General features: G+C 39.4%; 1 protein-coding gene across 1 annotated transcript in view; it reads left to right on the top strand.

Annotated features, from left to right (window-relative positions):
• The window catches only part of FRK (fyn related Src family tyrosine kinase), a 50,725-nt gene that overhangs the window by 23,064 nt on the left and 9,463 nt on the right, over window positions 1-18,198 (top strand). The window contains exons 2-5 of the mRNA XM_007429060.4: window positions 313-434; window positions 3,731-3,894; window positions 8,381-8,549; window positions 15,135-15,293. Coding sequence (XP_007429122.1) covers window positions 313-434; window positions 3,731-3,894; window positions 8,381-8,549; window positions 15,135-15,293 — 614 coding nt within the window. The remainder of the gene's footprint in view (window positions 1-312; window positions 435-3,730; window positions 3,895-8,380; window positions 8,550-15,134; window positions 15,294-18,198) is intronic.

Raw genomic sequence — 18,198 nt, 5'->3', positions numbered from 1 at the left:
CTTCTAGCCTCTTATGCTCATTCGTTAGCTTGCATTTTTTGGCAAGAGTAATAAGTATGTAGTTGATGTGACACTGATGTACACAGAATAAGATGTGTTTCTAAAATGATGCTGCAGATTCATTTGTGCTGTTCCCAGCCTGTATAAGGAAGGATCTCCTGTTTGTATCATTATACAGGATATAGCAACACCTCTTTCAGGAATAACAGATAATAATGCTGTTCAGAACTGGTTCTTTGCTTTAACATTTGATTATCCTTGTAAATCTAGCTCTGACTATTAATCGGTTGTACACATTTCTTTCTCTTTTAGGTGGTTTTTTGGGGCTATTAAACGAGCAGATGCTGAGAAACAACTGCTTTATCCTGAGAATGAGACAGGAGCCTTCCTAATCAGAGAGAGTGAAAGTCAGAAGGGTGAATTTTCCCTTTCAGGTACTCTCTACTTTTTCTTTTCCATTGTCATGGGAAATATATTAAATTTAATGTAATTTTCCTTAGTTTGGTGTAGATAAATGGGCAGCCATTACTGATTATCACATGCACTTTTTATTTGTTGAGTGGGACATTGTTTACACATACACATGCATACAGATGTGCATGTCTATGAATGGATACTTTTGAGAAGCAGTGGAAGGGTTTGCCATTGCCTAGATTTTTAGCAGAGGGAATGTGCTTTGGGTTCTTTTAGAGAAGTGGGAAACTTATTGTAAGTCTTAGCTTATAAGCTTTGTGATCTTGCTTTGAATCATTTGGAACAGGAAAGCCAGATTATAGAAAAAATTGTTAATAACCTCCCATGTATTACAATCCCTTCTGCTTTCCTTTCCTTAAGGGTACCAGATCTTGGTTGCCAAAATCTAGACCAGGGTTCCTCAACCTTGGCAACTTTAAGATGGGTGGACTTCAACTTCAACTGGCTGGGGAATTCTGGAAGTTGAAGTCCACGGGTCTTAAAGTTGCCAAGGTTGAGGAACCCTGATCTAGACAACCATTACCTGGCAGCAGAGTTTTGTTTATTTCAGTGCTGCCATCCAGTGGTCACCCATAAGATTGCAGCTCAGATGTTGTAGCCCTGCTTTCTTGATGAAAACGCTCCCATTCCAGCAAGTGGCTTCCCTCTTGATTTTTTGACACCCTTGCAAGTGAAGCTTTATAAGATGTCTCCTCTCATGAACTCTTAATCTACTTGTCATTGTTGCTGTAGAATTGTTAGACTGAGAATTAAAAAAAAATCTATGAAGAAGGCAATGGTAAACTATTTCTATACTATGGTCAAGAAAACAGCAGCGATATATCCATATGTGTCTAAATGTGTCCACCAGGAATCACTTTTGACTCAAGACTTTAATTTAGTCTTTTAGTAAATAAATAATCCAATAAAAATGCAAAAATAACCAAAGGGTACATTTTCTCTATTATCGTGGTTTTCTCTAATATTAGCCTCACCATAAAATTGTAAGAATGGCTGCTTTGAATTTGCTCTGAATATAATCAGATTTTCCTAAAATGTTTATCTCTATAGTTTCTCCCCAAATATATAGTGTGTAGGGATTATGGATAAAAACATCCTGAGGCTGTGTTAGTACATTGCATATAGTTTCTGGTTGGTGGGATGCAGACCACATATGTTGGCTTGCAAAGCAGCCTCTGGATTAGAGATCTTAGTTTGCATAGAATATCTTGCATGGAGTTGCTAAGGTCCTGAACAAGAGAGGTAACAAGTTTAAAGAACAAAATAGAATATATGAAGAAGTGTGTGGGTGCAATAGAAACAAGGATGGTTTGCAAGGTTAGGATGATATTCGGGGTGAGGGGGAAGGGGTGACTTCAAGTTAGTGTTGACTCCTGGTGACTGCCTAAACAAGTTTTCTGGACAAGATTTTTCAGAAGTAGTTTGCCCTTGCCTCCTTCCTAGGGCTGAGAGAGAGTGACTGGCCCAAAGTCATCCAGCTGGCTTTGTGCCAAAGGTGGGACCAGAACTTACAGACTCCTGGTTTTTAGCCTGATGTCTTAATCACTTGCAAAGAGAGGACTCTTTGGAAAAGACCCTGATGCTGGGAAAGATTGAAGGCAAAAGGAGAAGAGGATGGCAGAGGATGAGATGGTTAGATAGCATCACTGAAGCAATGAGCATGAAACTGAGCAAACTCAGGGAGGCAGTGAAGGATAGGAAGGCCTGGCGTGGTATGGTTCATGGGGTCACGAAGAGTCGGACATGACTTAACGATTGAACAACAATAACTTAATCACTACATGAAAATGGTTCTTTAGGAAGCTATGGAGAGAAGTAATAAACAGTACAAACTCGGCTTATGTATATTTCCTTCTGTTTTCTGATGTCATCCCTTTAATTTCTTCGGCTATTTCTAACTCCTTTTCTGTGCTTTGTGCTTACCCTGAAGGGTAACAGCATGATGTGTATGTAAGTATGATATGGAATAAAAGACACCTATAATTGATCTTTAAATGCTTTTCACCAAACCTACTTTATTGATGTAGACTGCACACTTGAAAACTTAGAAGGAACCGAATACTAACAGCTTTGTATGACATGCACCCTCCTGTGGCACTTGATGGTAGTTGCATGTTCAAGGCAAGTTTTCCTGATAAAATACATCAGTTTAAAGAAAACAGGATTAAGAATTCCATTAACGTAGAATTAGTGTTAATAACATCCTGCATATATTAAATGTACAATTCACATATCCTAACTGAGTTAAAAATAGGGCTGCTATTCTCCATACCGGTCAGTGAACATTGGAAAGATGATGTGCAGTAATTAATACATTTATATTTATATCTGTGAATAATATCATATCTGAATGAAATAATGTATACACAGACACACACTACTCCTCCCTTCTTTTTCTGTGTTGTTCACCTATATGAGAGAAAAAGCAGTAAAATGTATATAAGCTGGAAGTATTCAAGGACAACATGATACTACATCTGGCTTGTTTCTTTTTAATCTTTTGAGAGGGCTAAGGAACAGGGCCATTATCCAGTGAGTGATAACTTTATTTATTTTGGCCAATGACCAACTTGAAACAAGGCATAAGAAGACCCATGGAAGAATAGCATACTTAAAGATAAATAGAATAACCCGGCATTGTGCTCTAGAGGGAACAGGAGTGGAATTTTAATCCTTTCACCAACTTTTGGGTGGATTTTTTAAAAAATTAACACATTTCCACTTATTTATTTTGTTGAGTTTTATTTATGACATGCCTTTCTGATTATCTAAGCACTCAAGTTGGCTACTTGGGTTTAGGCAATAAAGCTATTAAATTGCAATGTAATGCTACCAGAATTCTGAAAAAAGGCACTACGGGACTGGATGTCAGAGGCACAATTTTGAGAGAGTGCTGGTGGCTGAACAATAGAGCTGGGGAGTCTGCATGGCCACAGACTGTAGGTGATGCATGTTTGCTGCAGGGAGTCCAGGAATGATCCTCTAGAGCAGTGTTTCTCAAACTTGGCCACTTTAAGACATGTGGACTTCAACTCCCAGAATTCCCCAGCCAGCCATGCTGGTTGGGGAATTCTGGGAGTTGAAGTCCACATGTCTTAAAGTGGCCAAGTTTGAGAAACACTGATGTAGAGAATCACTGAGGGACTCAGTTTATATAAGCCATCGTGGAAGAGGACTACATGACAGACTTCTCTGATTTCTTTGTAAGCACTTTGTAAGCAAGACATGGTATTTTTATTTCCTTCTATTTTCCTAGTTCGGGATGGAACAACTGTGAAGCACTACCGAATCAAACGAATGGAAAACGGTGGTTTTTTTGTGACGCGAAGGACACCATTTCACACTTTGAATGCTTTTGTCAAGCACTACAGTACATCTAGCGATGGGCTCTGTGTAAAGCTTGGAAGACCTTGCATAAAGGTACAACTAAGTCTGAGAATTTCTCCCCTCCCGCCCCCAAATATAGAGATCAGTATCTGATTACTGAGTTAATAAAGGTATGACTCCCCTACATGCTGTGATGCTTGCTCTAGGAAATGCACTTAACTGTACCATTTCATTTCTGGGGCTGGCATTTCAACATCGCATCATTTGGGGCAAATAAATGTGCCATTGAGGGGGAAAAGATGCGTGTCACTGTGTGATTTATGAAGTCACAGTGTAAACTTATATCGAGATGAAATCACTAAGCTCATAACTCTTCCTGTCTCTAAGTAGTACCTAAAAACAGAAACCACAGATCCGATCAAGGCTGAACAGGCAGTACTAAGATATGCTATAAAGTTTGCTGATTTCCCCCTGTCCTGTCTAGGGATATTTTAATCTTTGAGGTACTAAAAGAAACACTTGCACAAAATCATATTTTAGGTGAATCTCTGAAGCTTTTCCTACATTTTAGGTCATTTCAAAAGCAATAGCATCAGGATGTGAATGTGTACACATCTACTGTTTTGATTCACTGAAGTGTAGACGGTATGAAGACTAACTCTTTGTAATTTGCAGAGCTGCACAATGGATGAGCAAATCTGTTTTGTTTTCTACAACCTGTTTCTGCATCCATTTTTAATATTTATTTTGGTCAAAACAAGTCTGCCCTTTTATATATAGATTTCTCCTAACATGCACATTTTTATATAGATTGTTCTATAATGCTCACAACTTAACAATTGGATGCAGGTATAAATTAGATTGGTTCACATTAAAATATAAATCTTATTAATTTCTGCCCAAGTTGAGGGGTGTTGTATCCAAATCAAACCCAGTCCCACACAGTGCAGGATATTCAAACCCCAAGATTTACAGAAGATTCTTGCCATGACTCCTTCTCTTTTATAATTTTTCAAGTTAATTAAATAAGCTGTATTTTGATCTATCTGTAATTGTCTGGAGAACTTAAGTTATTAATTAAACTAATATTTTCTGGACAACTTCTTGAAACCCTCCAGAGATGGGAAATCCACAACCTTTGGGGGTAGACTATTCCGCTGTTGTATAGATTTATAATCAGTAAGTTTTTCCTTATGTTTAAATGAAATCTAGGTAGCTGCAATTTTTACCCAGTACTTCCACTCCTAGTTTATCTGGCAATGGAAAATAGTTCTTGACCCTCTTCCCTACAGGACCTTTTTATATACCTGAACACTTATGTTTGTCTCCCTTTCTCCAGGCTGAACACCCCTAGTTCCTTCAGCCTGTCCTCATAGGGCAAAGTTCCTGTATCAGCTTTGTTGCCCCCACCATCCTATTTTCACTTGTCAATATTCTTCTGGAAATGTAGTATTCAGAACCATATACTGTACTCTAGGTGTGGTCTTGCCAGTGCAGAATTTCATGTCTCTTGACACGGTGCTTCTCTCTGAAGCAGCCTAGAACTGTGTTATCTCACACTGTTGACAGCTTGCAGTTAGTGACTGTAGCCATGTCTTCTCTGATGGAGTGCTTCCAAACCATGAATTCCCCATTGTGTATGTGTGCTCTCTTATTTTTTCTCCCTGGATTGATTGATTGATTATTAATTTATTTATTTATGTATCAGTCAGTCAAATTTGTCACTGCCCATCTCATTGAAATGACTCTATATACTGTATAATATATAATACCTTATATTTCTCCCTGTTGAAGGACATCTATGATTTTATGAATAAAGCAGCCTATGATAAAATTAAGGTGAAGCCAGTAACAAAGAACACATAATAAAAACAGTAGCCTGGAAAAATAAAGTACAAAAAAAGAACTGTAATCTAAATTCCATAATGTAGGTACCAAACAAACCTATTTGAGGAGGATATTCCACAGACGTGACATACCACGTGAATGATAACAAGGCTAAAAAGTGAAAGAGGGATTCCTTCAGACAGTCTGGCCTCAAAAGGTAACACGCTGCCAATCATTTAGGGCTCTGAAGCTTAGAACCAGTGTTCTGAATTGATCCAAGAAATGGATTAGTGGAAGTGCCACACTGTAATTCCGTTGAGTGGACTCTGGCAACAGAATAAGTGAAGATTTCAAACCCTTTTCAGTGCATAATGTGCTTTGCAATAAGCACATTGCAATAAGCAAAGCAGGTGATGATCAAAGTAGAAGTAATTATCAGAGGACTACTTATATCTTGGGAATATCATGATCAGGATAAGTCATAAGTGATGAAAAGTGACCTGAATTTCAGAGGCTCCCTGCACCTCTAGTGAATGATATATCCAAGAACATCTCCATGCAATGCAGATGGTGATTGAAAGACAGTGCAATCTGTTTTATAATGCCAAGTTCTATTCTTGATTGGATGGACAATTACTGACATCCGATCTTAGCATAGTAAGACTGATTCAGTTTCAACTGCCTCACTTTTGTTAGATGAAAAAGCAACAACAACAGTTGGACTTTGTTCCCACTTGCACCTAAACATGGCACAAACATGCCCTGAACATAGCTTTTTCTGCTGTATCCCCATGTCATTGCCTTCATCTCATCCTCAGCCCATGAGACAAGCTTAAAGTCATCCTAGCTTACCAGCATTAAAACAGTATTTTCTCCCTTCTTTTGACAGCATCACAGGGCAGCGTGAAGGTGTATAAAATTTATTAGGTTTTATTATCTATTACTGTGGAGAAAAGTTGGGTTTTTGGCAGTGATAGGAAACAGAGGCAATAGAGATAGGGGTAGGTGACAGGGACAGGACATCTCAGGCTGGCATAGCGTTCTGTTGACTCAAGAATGGATAGATAGTGCTATAATTGTGCAATGGGGAAAAGACCTAGTGTTTGCTGTTGTCTACCCATTGGTAACAACTTAACATACATCCAGAGATAAACTCATCCAGTGTTTATCTGTGGATAAATCTTCACATCCTCCTAGTATCCTCTTCTTCATGCTAAACATGTCCAGTTCCTTCAGTCTTTCCCCATAATTTTTCCTCCCCATAATGCTGGCTACCTTTGGTGACAAATTGTTATATCTTTGTCTTCATTCTTTCTGCAAACGCAAAAGTACAACTCCTAATATCCTTTGAGTGCATCTAATAAAGTTGTAGCACATAATGGTACTGAGGTTATGTGTGGAGGTATAGGGTATATAAAAAACAATCTGGAAAGTTTGTTTTCATAGCTTGTACAACTTTTAATTAGTCCTCAGAAAGGAGGAAAATCAGATGAGAAATATCAAGGATTTTATCAAGTGATTCATTGATTATGTGCCATCAAGTCGTTTTCAGCTCCTAGCGACCACATAGATAGATTTTCTCCATGATTTAAGTAGAATTAATTAATTAATTCAGACTTTGAAGTCTGTGGATTGGTGACAGGTCTGATTTTTCTGGAGATCATTGATTTCTACATAAGTATTGATTATTTTTCTTGACCAAGTTCTTCCCTCGTTTCAAAGGAAATAGCAGTTGCATTGTTCTCACACATGCTTAAGGCTTAATATGAACAATCTTTAGGCCAGTGTTGTCCAAACTTGGCCACTTTAAGATGAGTGGACTTCAACTCCCAGGGGAATTCTGGGAGTTGAAGTCCACTCATCTTAAAGTGGCCAAGTTTGGACAACACTGCTTTAGGCAGTGCAGGAATCTTGGTACTTCTCCACACTAGTGTCAATGCCAGCAGGTGAAGGAGGCCCTGAGATGACTCCAGAAGCTCAGGAAGGAGTGATGAAATCATGGCTTCTATGTTGTCTTGGTAACAGAAGAACCCAGTATAATCTTCTGCAATAAACAGTGAATATTCATCTCTCATTCCTTCTCCAGTCAGTCCCGTATTGCAAAGGGAGGCAATTAGGGTGTCAATGATGCCTCTGGATGAACTTTTTATCATGTCACCATCTTGTCCCCTTCACCAAATTTTATAGAGGATCCAGACATGATCTTCTATCTGGAACCATCTCCATTTCTCCACCATTTCCATTTTTTTTTTCTTGATAGGAAAACAATTCTGCTATGGAAAGAAATATGGAACATCTCAACAGTGAGACTGGGGGTGTTAGGAACCATCTGTCTGGAAACACCCCAGCAAGCATGGCTCATCCTAGATATTTTTGAATCTGAAGCAAATCATTGAAATAATGTTTTCCGGCTTTGAAGTGGAACACGTTTAAAATAAAAATCATAAAACGAGAGAGCGACAATAAGAAAATAGCATTTCCTGCTGGAAGCTACTTCTCAAAGCAACTGTTTCATGCTGCTTTAGTAAGATGGGACTTTCAGCAAGGCGCCATGCTGTCTTTACAGTAGAAAGTATTTGGTGAGCCTTGTAAGAAAAGGCATCTTTTTGTTAAAAGCATTGCTTTTTTTGCTGTCCAAAGCTTTTAGTTTAAAGGACTATTAATGAGACCCTGCAAAAATTGCCATCTTGGCATCCTTAGGCAAAGCAAAAAAATGGATGTTTATGTATGTCATTGTTTTATTTCTATCCAGACAGAAGTCCCAGCTCCATATGATTTATCGTATCAAACTGTAGATCAGTGGGAGATAGATCGAAATTCTCTGAAACTTTTGAAAAGATTGGGTTCTGGCCAATTTGGTGAGGTCTGGGAAGGATTATGGAATAATAGAACACCAGTGGCAGTTAAAACATTAAAACCAGGTATGTTGAACATTTTTCTAATTGTCTTAGAGCTCCTTCGTGTGCAATCCTGTGTTCTGATGTTGTCATCATCTTCACAAGCACTTCTGCAACTAAAGTTGTTAACTTCCAGCTCAGTTTTAGTGTTAATGCTGAAAAGATAATTTTCCATTTTTAATTCTAGACCTATAGGGTGGGCATCTTTCCAATGGTGAGAACTCTCACAGCATCTCAGCTCTACAGCTCTGTTCTCTCCCTGGTGAAATCAAGATGCTTTGGTGCTTCCTCACCATTTCAACAGGTTTCTGAAACTGAGAAGAGGAGGATGTGGCATTTTCTTTCTCCTCCTGCAAAAACAACCATGTCAAGACAAAGAACAGGGGTGGGCAAGGTGCCATCTGGAGGCTAATTCTGGTGCTACCCCATTGGGCAGTTGGAGGAAGTTCTGGTTCTGGTTGGCTGATAGAAGCACTGAGCATTGTGAGGATGGCAGTGCTGAAGAGACGATGGTGCACTTATGAGTTTTGGAAGATGAAATTGACAGCTGTGTGGAAGTTCCCTTAGGCTACTTTATAATTGCAAGTGGGATTTTCACTAAATTAATACATTCACTTATCATAAAATAAGAATAAGTAGCAATAATTTAAAATTAAAGTTGGTATTACCTAAGGGTGTTTAAATTAGTCCCTTGTTTTCCTACTATTTTTTTTTTAAACTTTGTCAGTTCCTCACTAGTTTTCTTTCTAGGTACAGTGGTACCTCTAGTTACGAACTTAATCCGTTCCGTGACTCTGGTTGCAACTCGAGTTGGTCTCAAGTTGAGGTAAATTTTCCCATAAGGTTCAATGTAAATAAGGTTAATCCGTTCCGCCCTCCGAATTTGGTCACACCACGAGGCAAATTTCCCCATAAGGTTCAATGTAAATACGGCTAATCCGCCCTCCGAATTTGGTCGCACCCCGAGGTAAATTTCCCCCATAAGGTTCAATGTAAATATGGCTAAACAGTTCTGAAACATATGCATTTTATTTTGAAACCTCAAAAACCTTCTAAATGCCACAAAAACCTTCCAAACGCCACAAAATACACCACAAGCCTCACCGAACATCTCCTTGCTACCGCGATCTCGCCCACAGGAAGCCGCGACCGCGTGGCAGCAGGGAAAATGGCCGCGGATCCGGTTTGTAAGTAGAGGCAAGTTCGTAAGTAGAGGCAAAATTTTGGGGCCGGAGATGGTCGTATCTTGAAAATTTCGTAAGTAGGGGCGTTCGTAAGTAGAGGTACCACTGTATATGCTTTATTTTCATTTGACATAATTGACAATGGGCTATGAAAATCCTCCTCACTTGAACTCTTTCTTCATGCCTCTTGGTCTTCCATTTCATAGCATTGTTCTCATCTGCAGTGCTTTCCAGGGAGAGTGGACTCCGACTTGGTTATGAGTGTGCAAATTGCATGCTTAATTGATTACTGCAACTGGAACTACCTTTGAAGATAATTGAGATACTTAATTGGTGCAGAAGGCAGCCACTCAGGCCCTTGAACTAGGTATATTGAATAGTGATGGATCCACTTTGTTATCTTGATTTTGGCTGTTGGTTGAGGTTATTTGAAGGACCACCAACATTCTTATAGACCTGTCTATTTCTGGGAATAATACTCAGAGGCAAAGAGGGATCACCTCTCCTCAGTGGATTGTGCCTGTCCCATACTTGTGGGACCACCTCTCCTCAGTGGATTGTGCCTGTCCCACCAGATCTGGAAGAGTGGGCATCCTCTGGCTGCCATTTCTGGCTGCCATTGATAAAACAATGTTATCTGGTGCCCCTCCCTGGAAGCATACCTTCTCTAATATGACGCCTGTTGTATAGATCAGCTTCCCCCACAAAATATGGACAGCCTGCACTCTATTGGCCCTTTGCAAGGCTGTGAAGACCTGGTTCTTCCCAGGCATTGGGGTCAGAATATTAGCATGGGTGCTCTGGCATGGATATATGAGTCTAATGGTTTCATGTTTCTGTTAAGCCTTGATGCAGTTCTGGCTTTTGGTTTATAATGAATTTCTCTTTATTTTGTTCACTACCCAGAGTTTCTTGGATAAAAAGGGGAACCATATAAATTGGATGGATGAATAAATAAATAAATCCCAGCTGTACTATATAGCTGTTGTAGAGTACTGGCTGTCTATAAGTATTCTCCTGTGCATTTTCCACCATTTGTGTAACGTAAAGATGCCAAAGAAAAATTGCAGTTTCACTGAAGGTAGCAAGACTTTTGGTTGGCATTTTATATTATATACTTTTTTCTAATAATCAGGACTCATACCAAGGCATTAGACTGCACAGGACATAAGGCAGAACAGCATACGGCTAACCTTCTCCTTGCTGTTCCCCACCCCTAAAGGTGCCTTATCCCCAAGACTCTGACATCTGAGGTATAAACAAAACTGTCTCCTTACAAGTAAAAAAAAAAAATGTAATATTAATATGCACTAAGTAATTAACAATTTGCTGCTTTTTTATGACTTGACTCAGCAGCCTGAGGTGACTATGTGCAATCCACACTTATTGTTTGCCCCATCACCAGTACAGGTTGCCCACTATTCCTTGAGTGCAGAAACAGATGACATCATCCTCCACTCATCCTAAGTCATTTGAAGACCTAGGTTGATGGTCTGCGGCCCTTCCTTCCAATGTAGCAGTGGCTCTAGCTCTGATTCACTACAGTGCCTGGCAAGTTCCTTCTCCAGCAACAGGTCACTGCCCTGTGTAGCCCTCCACTGTGCAACTAGTGAACTGCAAGACTCCTATGTTCTCCACTAGTTGGCAGCTGCCATTTTTAAAATTGATCTTATGGTTGATCCATTAAGTCAACTTTCATCACCCCATGTTTTCCTAGCCCCCTAGAAGCTCATTACTCCATACAGTCCTTACATCTCCCAGTGGGCACCTTTTCAGTTTCTGCCCAGGCTGGCTGAATCATCCTCTCCTTGCTTTCCCACCCTCTGCTCATAGAACTGCAGGACTCCCCTTTTCTTTCCCCAGCACCCCCCAACCTTTAAGTTGCAATGGCATTACATAGTTTCAGTAAATGCTACTTCTCTTCTCTGAAGCTGAACCCTCTGTTCTTCCTGGCTACAAAGGTTCCATGGATTAACAGTGGAATGTAGAAATGAAGGAACCTGTTCCTCTTGCTTTAATCATTACAGCATCAAAACAACATTGGTACAGTAAAAGGGTGGGTTTGCATTAGCATCAAAGAAAAGAATGTGGGAAAAGGGGTGTGAATGCATCCTTGTGAGTAGACATCTGAGAAAGAAAAGGAAAATAATGGGAATTAGGGAGGAGGGAGCAATCCCTAAAAGGAAAAGTCTGTTTGGTTGTGAACCGCCCAGAGTCCCTCCTTGTGAGGGAGTTGGGCGGTGATATACATTTGATTTACAAATAAAATAAACAAACAAATAAACAAATAAATAAATAAATAAAAGTCAAGTGTGGGAGTTTTGCCAACACAGAGGCCAACCTGTGAATGTTGCCTGCCCTGCACAGATGGGAAGGGCAAGAAGCAGGGAACAACCAATCAGATCTTGCAGTGGCCATAGTCTGGACCAAGCGCCAGCCTGGCCCCATTACCAAGCCCCTGCTGTCTGGACTGGAATGCTGAAAGTCAGCAGGAACACATGGGGACAGAAGAATTGTCCTATGTCAAAAGTAGGGCCAGGTCGGACCAGGCCTGGAGTGGCTGAGGAAGATGGCTACCTTGAAGTAGAGGGGCAGCTCCTTATCCTCCCACAGAAATAGCAGCAGGGAAAAGAAGTGCTTACAGCAAGCTTTCCCGTAACAGATCGGTAAAAGCAAATCCAAATTTATTTCATTGGAATACCACTAGCATCTTCAGTTCCTATTAATCCCAAATCCTCTTGGTAATGCCGAATAGAATTAGTGGCATGACATTATTTTGAATCAAATCACGTGATGACCGAAGCTCTTGGCCATGGGATATGGTGACAAATTATTTTTATCAAAATGGAAGGCAAAAGCCCAATATCCTTTAAAAAAATTCAATTGGATACTGAGAAGATTTAACTAAAAATCTCCTGGCTCTGTACAGCGAATGGTGAGTTTGAACATGAGAGATATATTTGTTCAAGCAATAGGCATCATGGATAGGTTTTGTTTTGTTTATTTTTTTTTAAATTCTGATATTAACCAATAAAATTCTTGCTCTATTGTTGAGGTACAATAAAATAGTTATTGTAGGATAGAGAAGAAACTGAGCTATCCATTTAAAAAAGAGCGTAGAGATAGTTATTTCTAGGATTATTGAACGCTACACATTTAAGAAGCTTCACGTGATAAATCCATTCATTTCAACCATTTTCTCCACTTGGCTTAGAAACTGATCTTTGATCCTCCCAATGTTGAATTAAAAGAACAAATGATTAAACTGCAGCCTTTACATCTAGAAAGGCCTTCAATTAACCTCACACACACACAGACACACACACATGCACACGCACACACAGACACACGATGCCTAATTAAACTGGCACCACTCTTCATAGAAACAAAGTGGTCCCATGAAGCACTTTTAGGATCTGTGATTAATACATCAGCATCGGATTATTTATTTTTTTTAAACCATGCCAGCTGCACTTGTAAGTCTACTAACTCATTATGTTTGAACCATTTTGCAGTTTTTAATGCATTCTAACACTAGGTCTAACTTTGGATTTTCTTATTGCTGAGTATTTTTTCAATGCTCTTTAAAAAGGAAGGGGGGGATAGTAAAAGAAAGAAGAGTAGAAAGTATCCTACAGTGAGATTTCAGTGATTATTTGGTAAGAACTCTTAATAAATAGTTAGAAGAAGATTTTAACCATATTGTGCCAAGCACAGCTTTAAAACCTAAATACATTATCTGGAAGCACAAGGGGCATAAAGAGCCAATCTTTTGTTTGTTTGTTTGTTTGTTTAAATCCATATTACATTTGCTCATGCAATAATCCTTTAAGAGGACTGCAAGGGAAATTACACACGTACGTGAAGCCTAGTTTGGCTCTAATGCAGAAGAAGAGAAAAAGTGGCCCTCTAGATGTTGCTGAACCCAAATCCCTGCAGTTCTAGCCAGCAAGGCCAATGATGAGGAGTGCTGGGATTTGAAGTTCAACAATATCTAGCAGGCCATACATTCTCCATATTTTTTCTAAGGTCCCAAATAAAATGTTTCCCATAAACTTGTCAATAGTCCTCTTCATGTATTTTAAAAGTGTGTGAGATCTGCATATGAAAAGTGTATGCAGTAAGTGAGTAAAACTCTGATTTTCCATGGTAAATGGCCTGGAAAAAAATAGTGGTTAGAGAAGGCTTTCCACTAGAAATAGCCGAACATATTTCTATTTGTATTTTTAAATGAATTTATCATTTTTGCCCCAGCTGAACCTATAGGATAGCTTTCTTCAGTTTGATGACCCTAGAAATGTTAGACTCTCATAGTTCCCAGCCAGCTGGAATCTAAAATCCAAGACACATGGATGCTCCAGATATGGAAATAATGCTATAGAAAAATGATTTATTGAAGAAAAAGAAACAGTAAAGGCATATTATTTGGAAAAGTGCAAATATTGGGAATATGTGTATGTTAGAAGAGAGGTCCCCAAAAATGCAAACAAGTCTGCATGTGGATTTTTTTTTGGGGGGGGTGAAGTCTGCAATTGAGTCAAAGAGAACTCAAGGTGAAAAAAAGGAGAATCTGAGCAAAATTGAAATGGATCTTTTCACCAACTGACACTTTTGACTTCATGGAATCACCTTCAGGCTATGATGGTGATGCAAGGGAATGGAGCTATTCATATTTCTTCCCACCCCCACCCACCCCTACCCCGACCCCCGCAGGAAAAAAAAAAATCATCTTCACTTAAATGAAAGATACTGCTGATACATAGGCAGACGAAATTTCAACAAACACTAATCTAGACTACTTGTCTACATTCTTTTGAAGTCTGATTTTTCCCTGGCATGGACTTACTGCATGACAGGGGCAGCAGAACCCTGCATTTCATTTTTTGATACCAAAAATTGTAATATTTATTTGTTAAAGTAAGCAATAATTCCATCCCAAGATACAATGAATCACAACAATACATCTTGAAGATAATGAGGGAGAGTTTTGTTATGGATTAAATCTGTGGCTAGAGGTTGGATTCCAACAGCTAAGATGTTGACAATACTGCACATTTTCTGATCATGCTTCCATTTTGAAGATTCAGATGAACAGTGAAATCAATAATGCAGCTGCGATTTCAGCTTTGGTCATAAGCAATAGTGTTTATGTGGGGGTCGAGGGAAGTTGGAGGACCACAGTTGCTATTGTTGTTGGATTTTTCTAGAATTCAATTGGGGGGGAAAAAAGCAATGTGTTCTCCTTTGCTATTTCAATTTCATAAATTCCATATCTGAACTCCGTAAGGGGGATTTGCATTGCTATCTGTGCTGCTTAGCAAAGGGGCAGAAAATGTCCCTGGTTATTTCCACAAGGCTGTTGGGCAAACCAAAATAGCCCTTAATAACACACACTAATTTTCTTTCACTGCTGTTCTCATTTCAGGTTCAATGGATCCAAAGGACTTCCTGAGGGAGGCACAGATAATGAAGAATTTGAGACACCCTAAGCTTATACAGCTCTATGCTGTTTGCACTTTACAGGATCCAATTTATATTGTTACAGAGCTGATGAGACATGGGAGTCTGCTAGAATACCTCCAGAGTGAGTAAGAAACATTTCATTTAGATATAGTGTGGCAGTCTGCAGTAAAGCAAACACATTGGTATTAAAAAAAGGAGAGGGAGGGGGAAGGAGAGATGAGCAGTTCAATTTAGTGTGATTGGATATGAAGCCAGTAATGACTAGCAGGGATTGACATTTTGTGTGTGTGTGTGTGTCCCAAACCACTTACACTTTGAATGGCATGCTGGGATTGTATTCTAAGAATGGGCCAGACAAAAGCTAAAGTAGATTTAATTTAGATTCAATCTTAACAAAATGAAATGAAATGAAATAGTCAATGCAGTTGGTCCTTGTATAATTAGTATCTGCCCCTTCAGTCTCATTTAACATTCTAATTTAGTAGGAATTTGGGAATGGTGTGGGGAAGTCATTCTCAAAACTTTGGAGGAGGTATGTGGTCCTGTACTCCCTTCTACTGGAATCTTCATAGCTAATCAGAGACTTCGCAAAATGTCCCATCCCCTCCAAAAAAAAAAAAAAAAAAAGGCCATTGTTACTGTATTTCTAAATAATAAAAGCTATCCTTCTTTGTGTATGTGTGTCACAGGAACATTATCATGAGTCTTGAAGAAGATACCTTTCCTTTTCTTTCTACTACATGGGTGTGCCATAACAGAAAGTCTGAAAAATGCTGTAGATTTATGGGAAAATTATGGGAAAGGATTTCTAAAAAGAGGATGGCAGTTTGCATTTTATTTGTATGCAAATGCCTATCTGTTTGTGTCTATTTCAGGTAACAAGTCAGGACAACACAGTACATTACAGTATGAATCTGGCTGCTTCAAGGTTCCCCAGAAAACTGCATGACTCAGGAAAGGCCTTGACCAGGCCTTTCCGGTCCATGTTCAGTTCTTGCACTCCTCCTCATCTGATGGATCATTTCAGAGTGTGATGGCCATCACATCAAGGATCAGTTAGATCAGGGGAAGGCAGTCTGGGGTCCAAGGCCACAAATAGCCACCCACCTTCTCTCTCTTGGCCCCAGGAGCCTATAAACCCCAAAACATTTAATTCCCACAAAACTCCTTCCTTCCCAAAAGCCAAGGGAAAAAAAAAATAGAACATTTTGACTATACCTATGCATAGCATCATTAAGCATATTATTCTACCCCAAAATATTGGGTATGGTCCCTGGCCACCAAAAAGTTACCTACATCAGCATGAGATGGAAAGAGATGAAGAGAATGAAGGTCTTTCTTTATAAAATGTACAAAGTGTGATATGAATGATAAATGATACTTAATCTTTCCTTATCACTGAGGAACCATAACTAGCCCCTAAAAAAACTGAGATTAGGTAAAAGTGATGTCATATGACAAGGCGTGGCCTTGTTTCCTAGTGTGGGATGCAACATCTCTTTTTTACATTTCAGGTCTTACTCTCCTAGCCATGCTTTGTCCTCTAGTCATGCACTGCAAACTAACAAAGAGTGGTTTTGCAGACAAAAAAGAAAAAGCACACAGAATTTTAAAAAAGTATCTAAATTAGGAACAGCTTAGGAACCTGTGAGACCAATTTCCAGGTATAAATACTGTATATATAAATTGTCCACCAGAAGATTAAAATTACTTTAATGTTAGATTATGGAACCATGCTCATCTCAAAGCAAATGTTCTGGTAGTATATTACTATTATTATTATGGTTGGTCACACAGTCAGCCAGATGCTTAGACTGGATTTGGCATTTTTATCCATTGATCAAGTCCTTCCCAAGGACCTGGGATAGGCAGATGTTCTTTGATGGTGTTAAAGGTATCATCGCAGGATGTAAGCTGTTCCAAGTAAAGCTGCCTTTTCTGACTGACTGATGGTGATTTTGTCAATGCTGATGGTGTTCAAATGGTGCTCCAGATGTTTTGGGATTGCACCTAAGGCACCTATAAGTATTGGTACTATCTTTGCTTTCTTTTGCCACAGTCGTTCTACTTCTATTTGCAGGTCTTTGTATTTTGTGATTTTCTCCAATTCTTTCTCTTCTATGCTGCTGTCTCCAGGTATCGCAATGTCCACTATCCAGACTTTTTTGTCTTTCTTGTCAACAATTGTTAAGTCTGGGGTTTTGTGTGGCAGGTATTTGTTTGTCTGAATAATTATTATTATTATTATTATTATTATTATTATTATTATTATTAAAACAAGTTTAGGTGCAATGAAGTAAGTACAAGAAAGAAGGAAAATCTGGTCTGACATGGGGGGAAAAAAGAACAAGGCAAGTGCTAAGAAAGGTAGTAAGTGAAACCAGAGGTAGTTTATATATGGATCCAGCCTTGCCACATGACCGGTTTAAGATTGTTCTTTAGCAGTCTGACTTGTTCTCCTGTAGTTCCCAGTTTTAGCCAGAGACTTCCAGTGGTGGTACTTTGGCTGGACCTTCATCCCACTGGCTTCAGTCATAATCTGTCAAGAGGTGGTTACCAGACTCTTTGGTGTAAACCTCTTTTGGTTGAATGAAGCTTGTATGGATAAGTATGTTTATACAAACAACCATAGTAAGGGGAAGAAAAGCCTCACAAGCACTAAACATCAGTTATTTTATATCTATATCTCTATCTCCTCATGGCGGGTGGATGGATGGATGGATGGATGGAGAGAGAGAGAGAGAGAGAGAGAGAGAGAGAGAGAGATTTGTGCCTTCGAATCAGTGTTGACTCCTGGCAACTGCCTGCACAAGTCCCTGCAGTTCTTGGCAAGATTTCAGAAGTGGTTTGCCCTTGCCTGTTTCTTAGGGCTGAGAGAGAGTGACTGGCCCAAGTTCACCCAGTGGGCTTTGTGCCTAAGGTGGAATTAGAACTCAACATCTCCCAGTTTCTAGCCTGGTACCTTAACCACTAGACCAAACTGGCTCTCTCCCCATGACGGGTATCACACACACACACACACACAC

The sequence above is a fragment of the Python bivittatus genome, unplaced genomic scaffold (genome assembly GCF_059951505.1).
Source record: "Python bivittatus isolate LINGU-HERP-01145 unplaced genomic scaffold, Pbiv_v1 ctg000020_np1212, whole genome shotgun sequence".
Classification (NCBI taxonomy): Eukaryota; Metazoa; Chordata; class Lepidosauria; order Squamata; family Pythonidae; genus Python; species Python bivittatus.
Note: the sequence above shows the minus strand (reverse complement) of the source record. Positions and strands in the feature narration are given on the sequence as shown.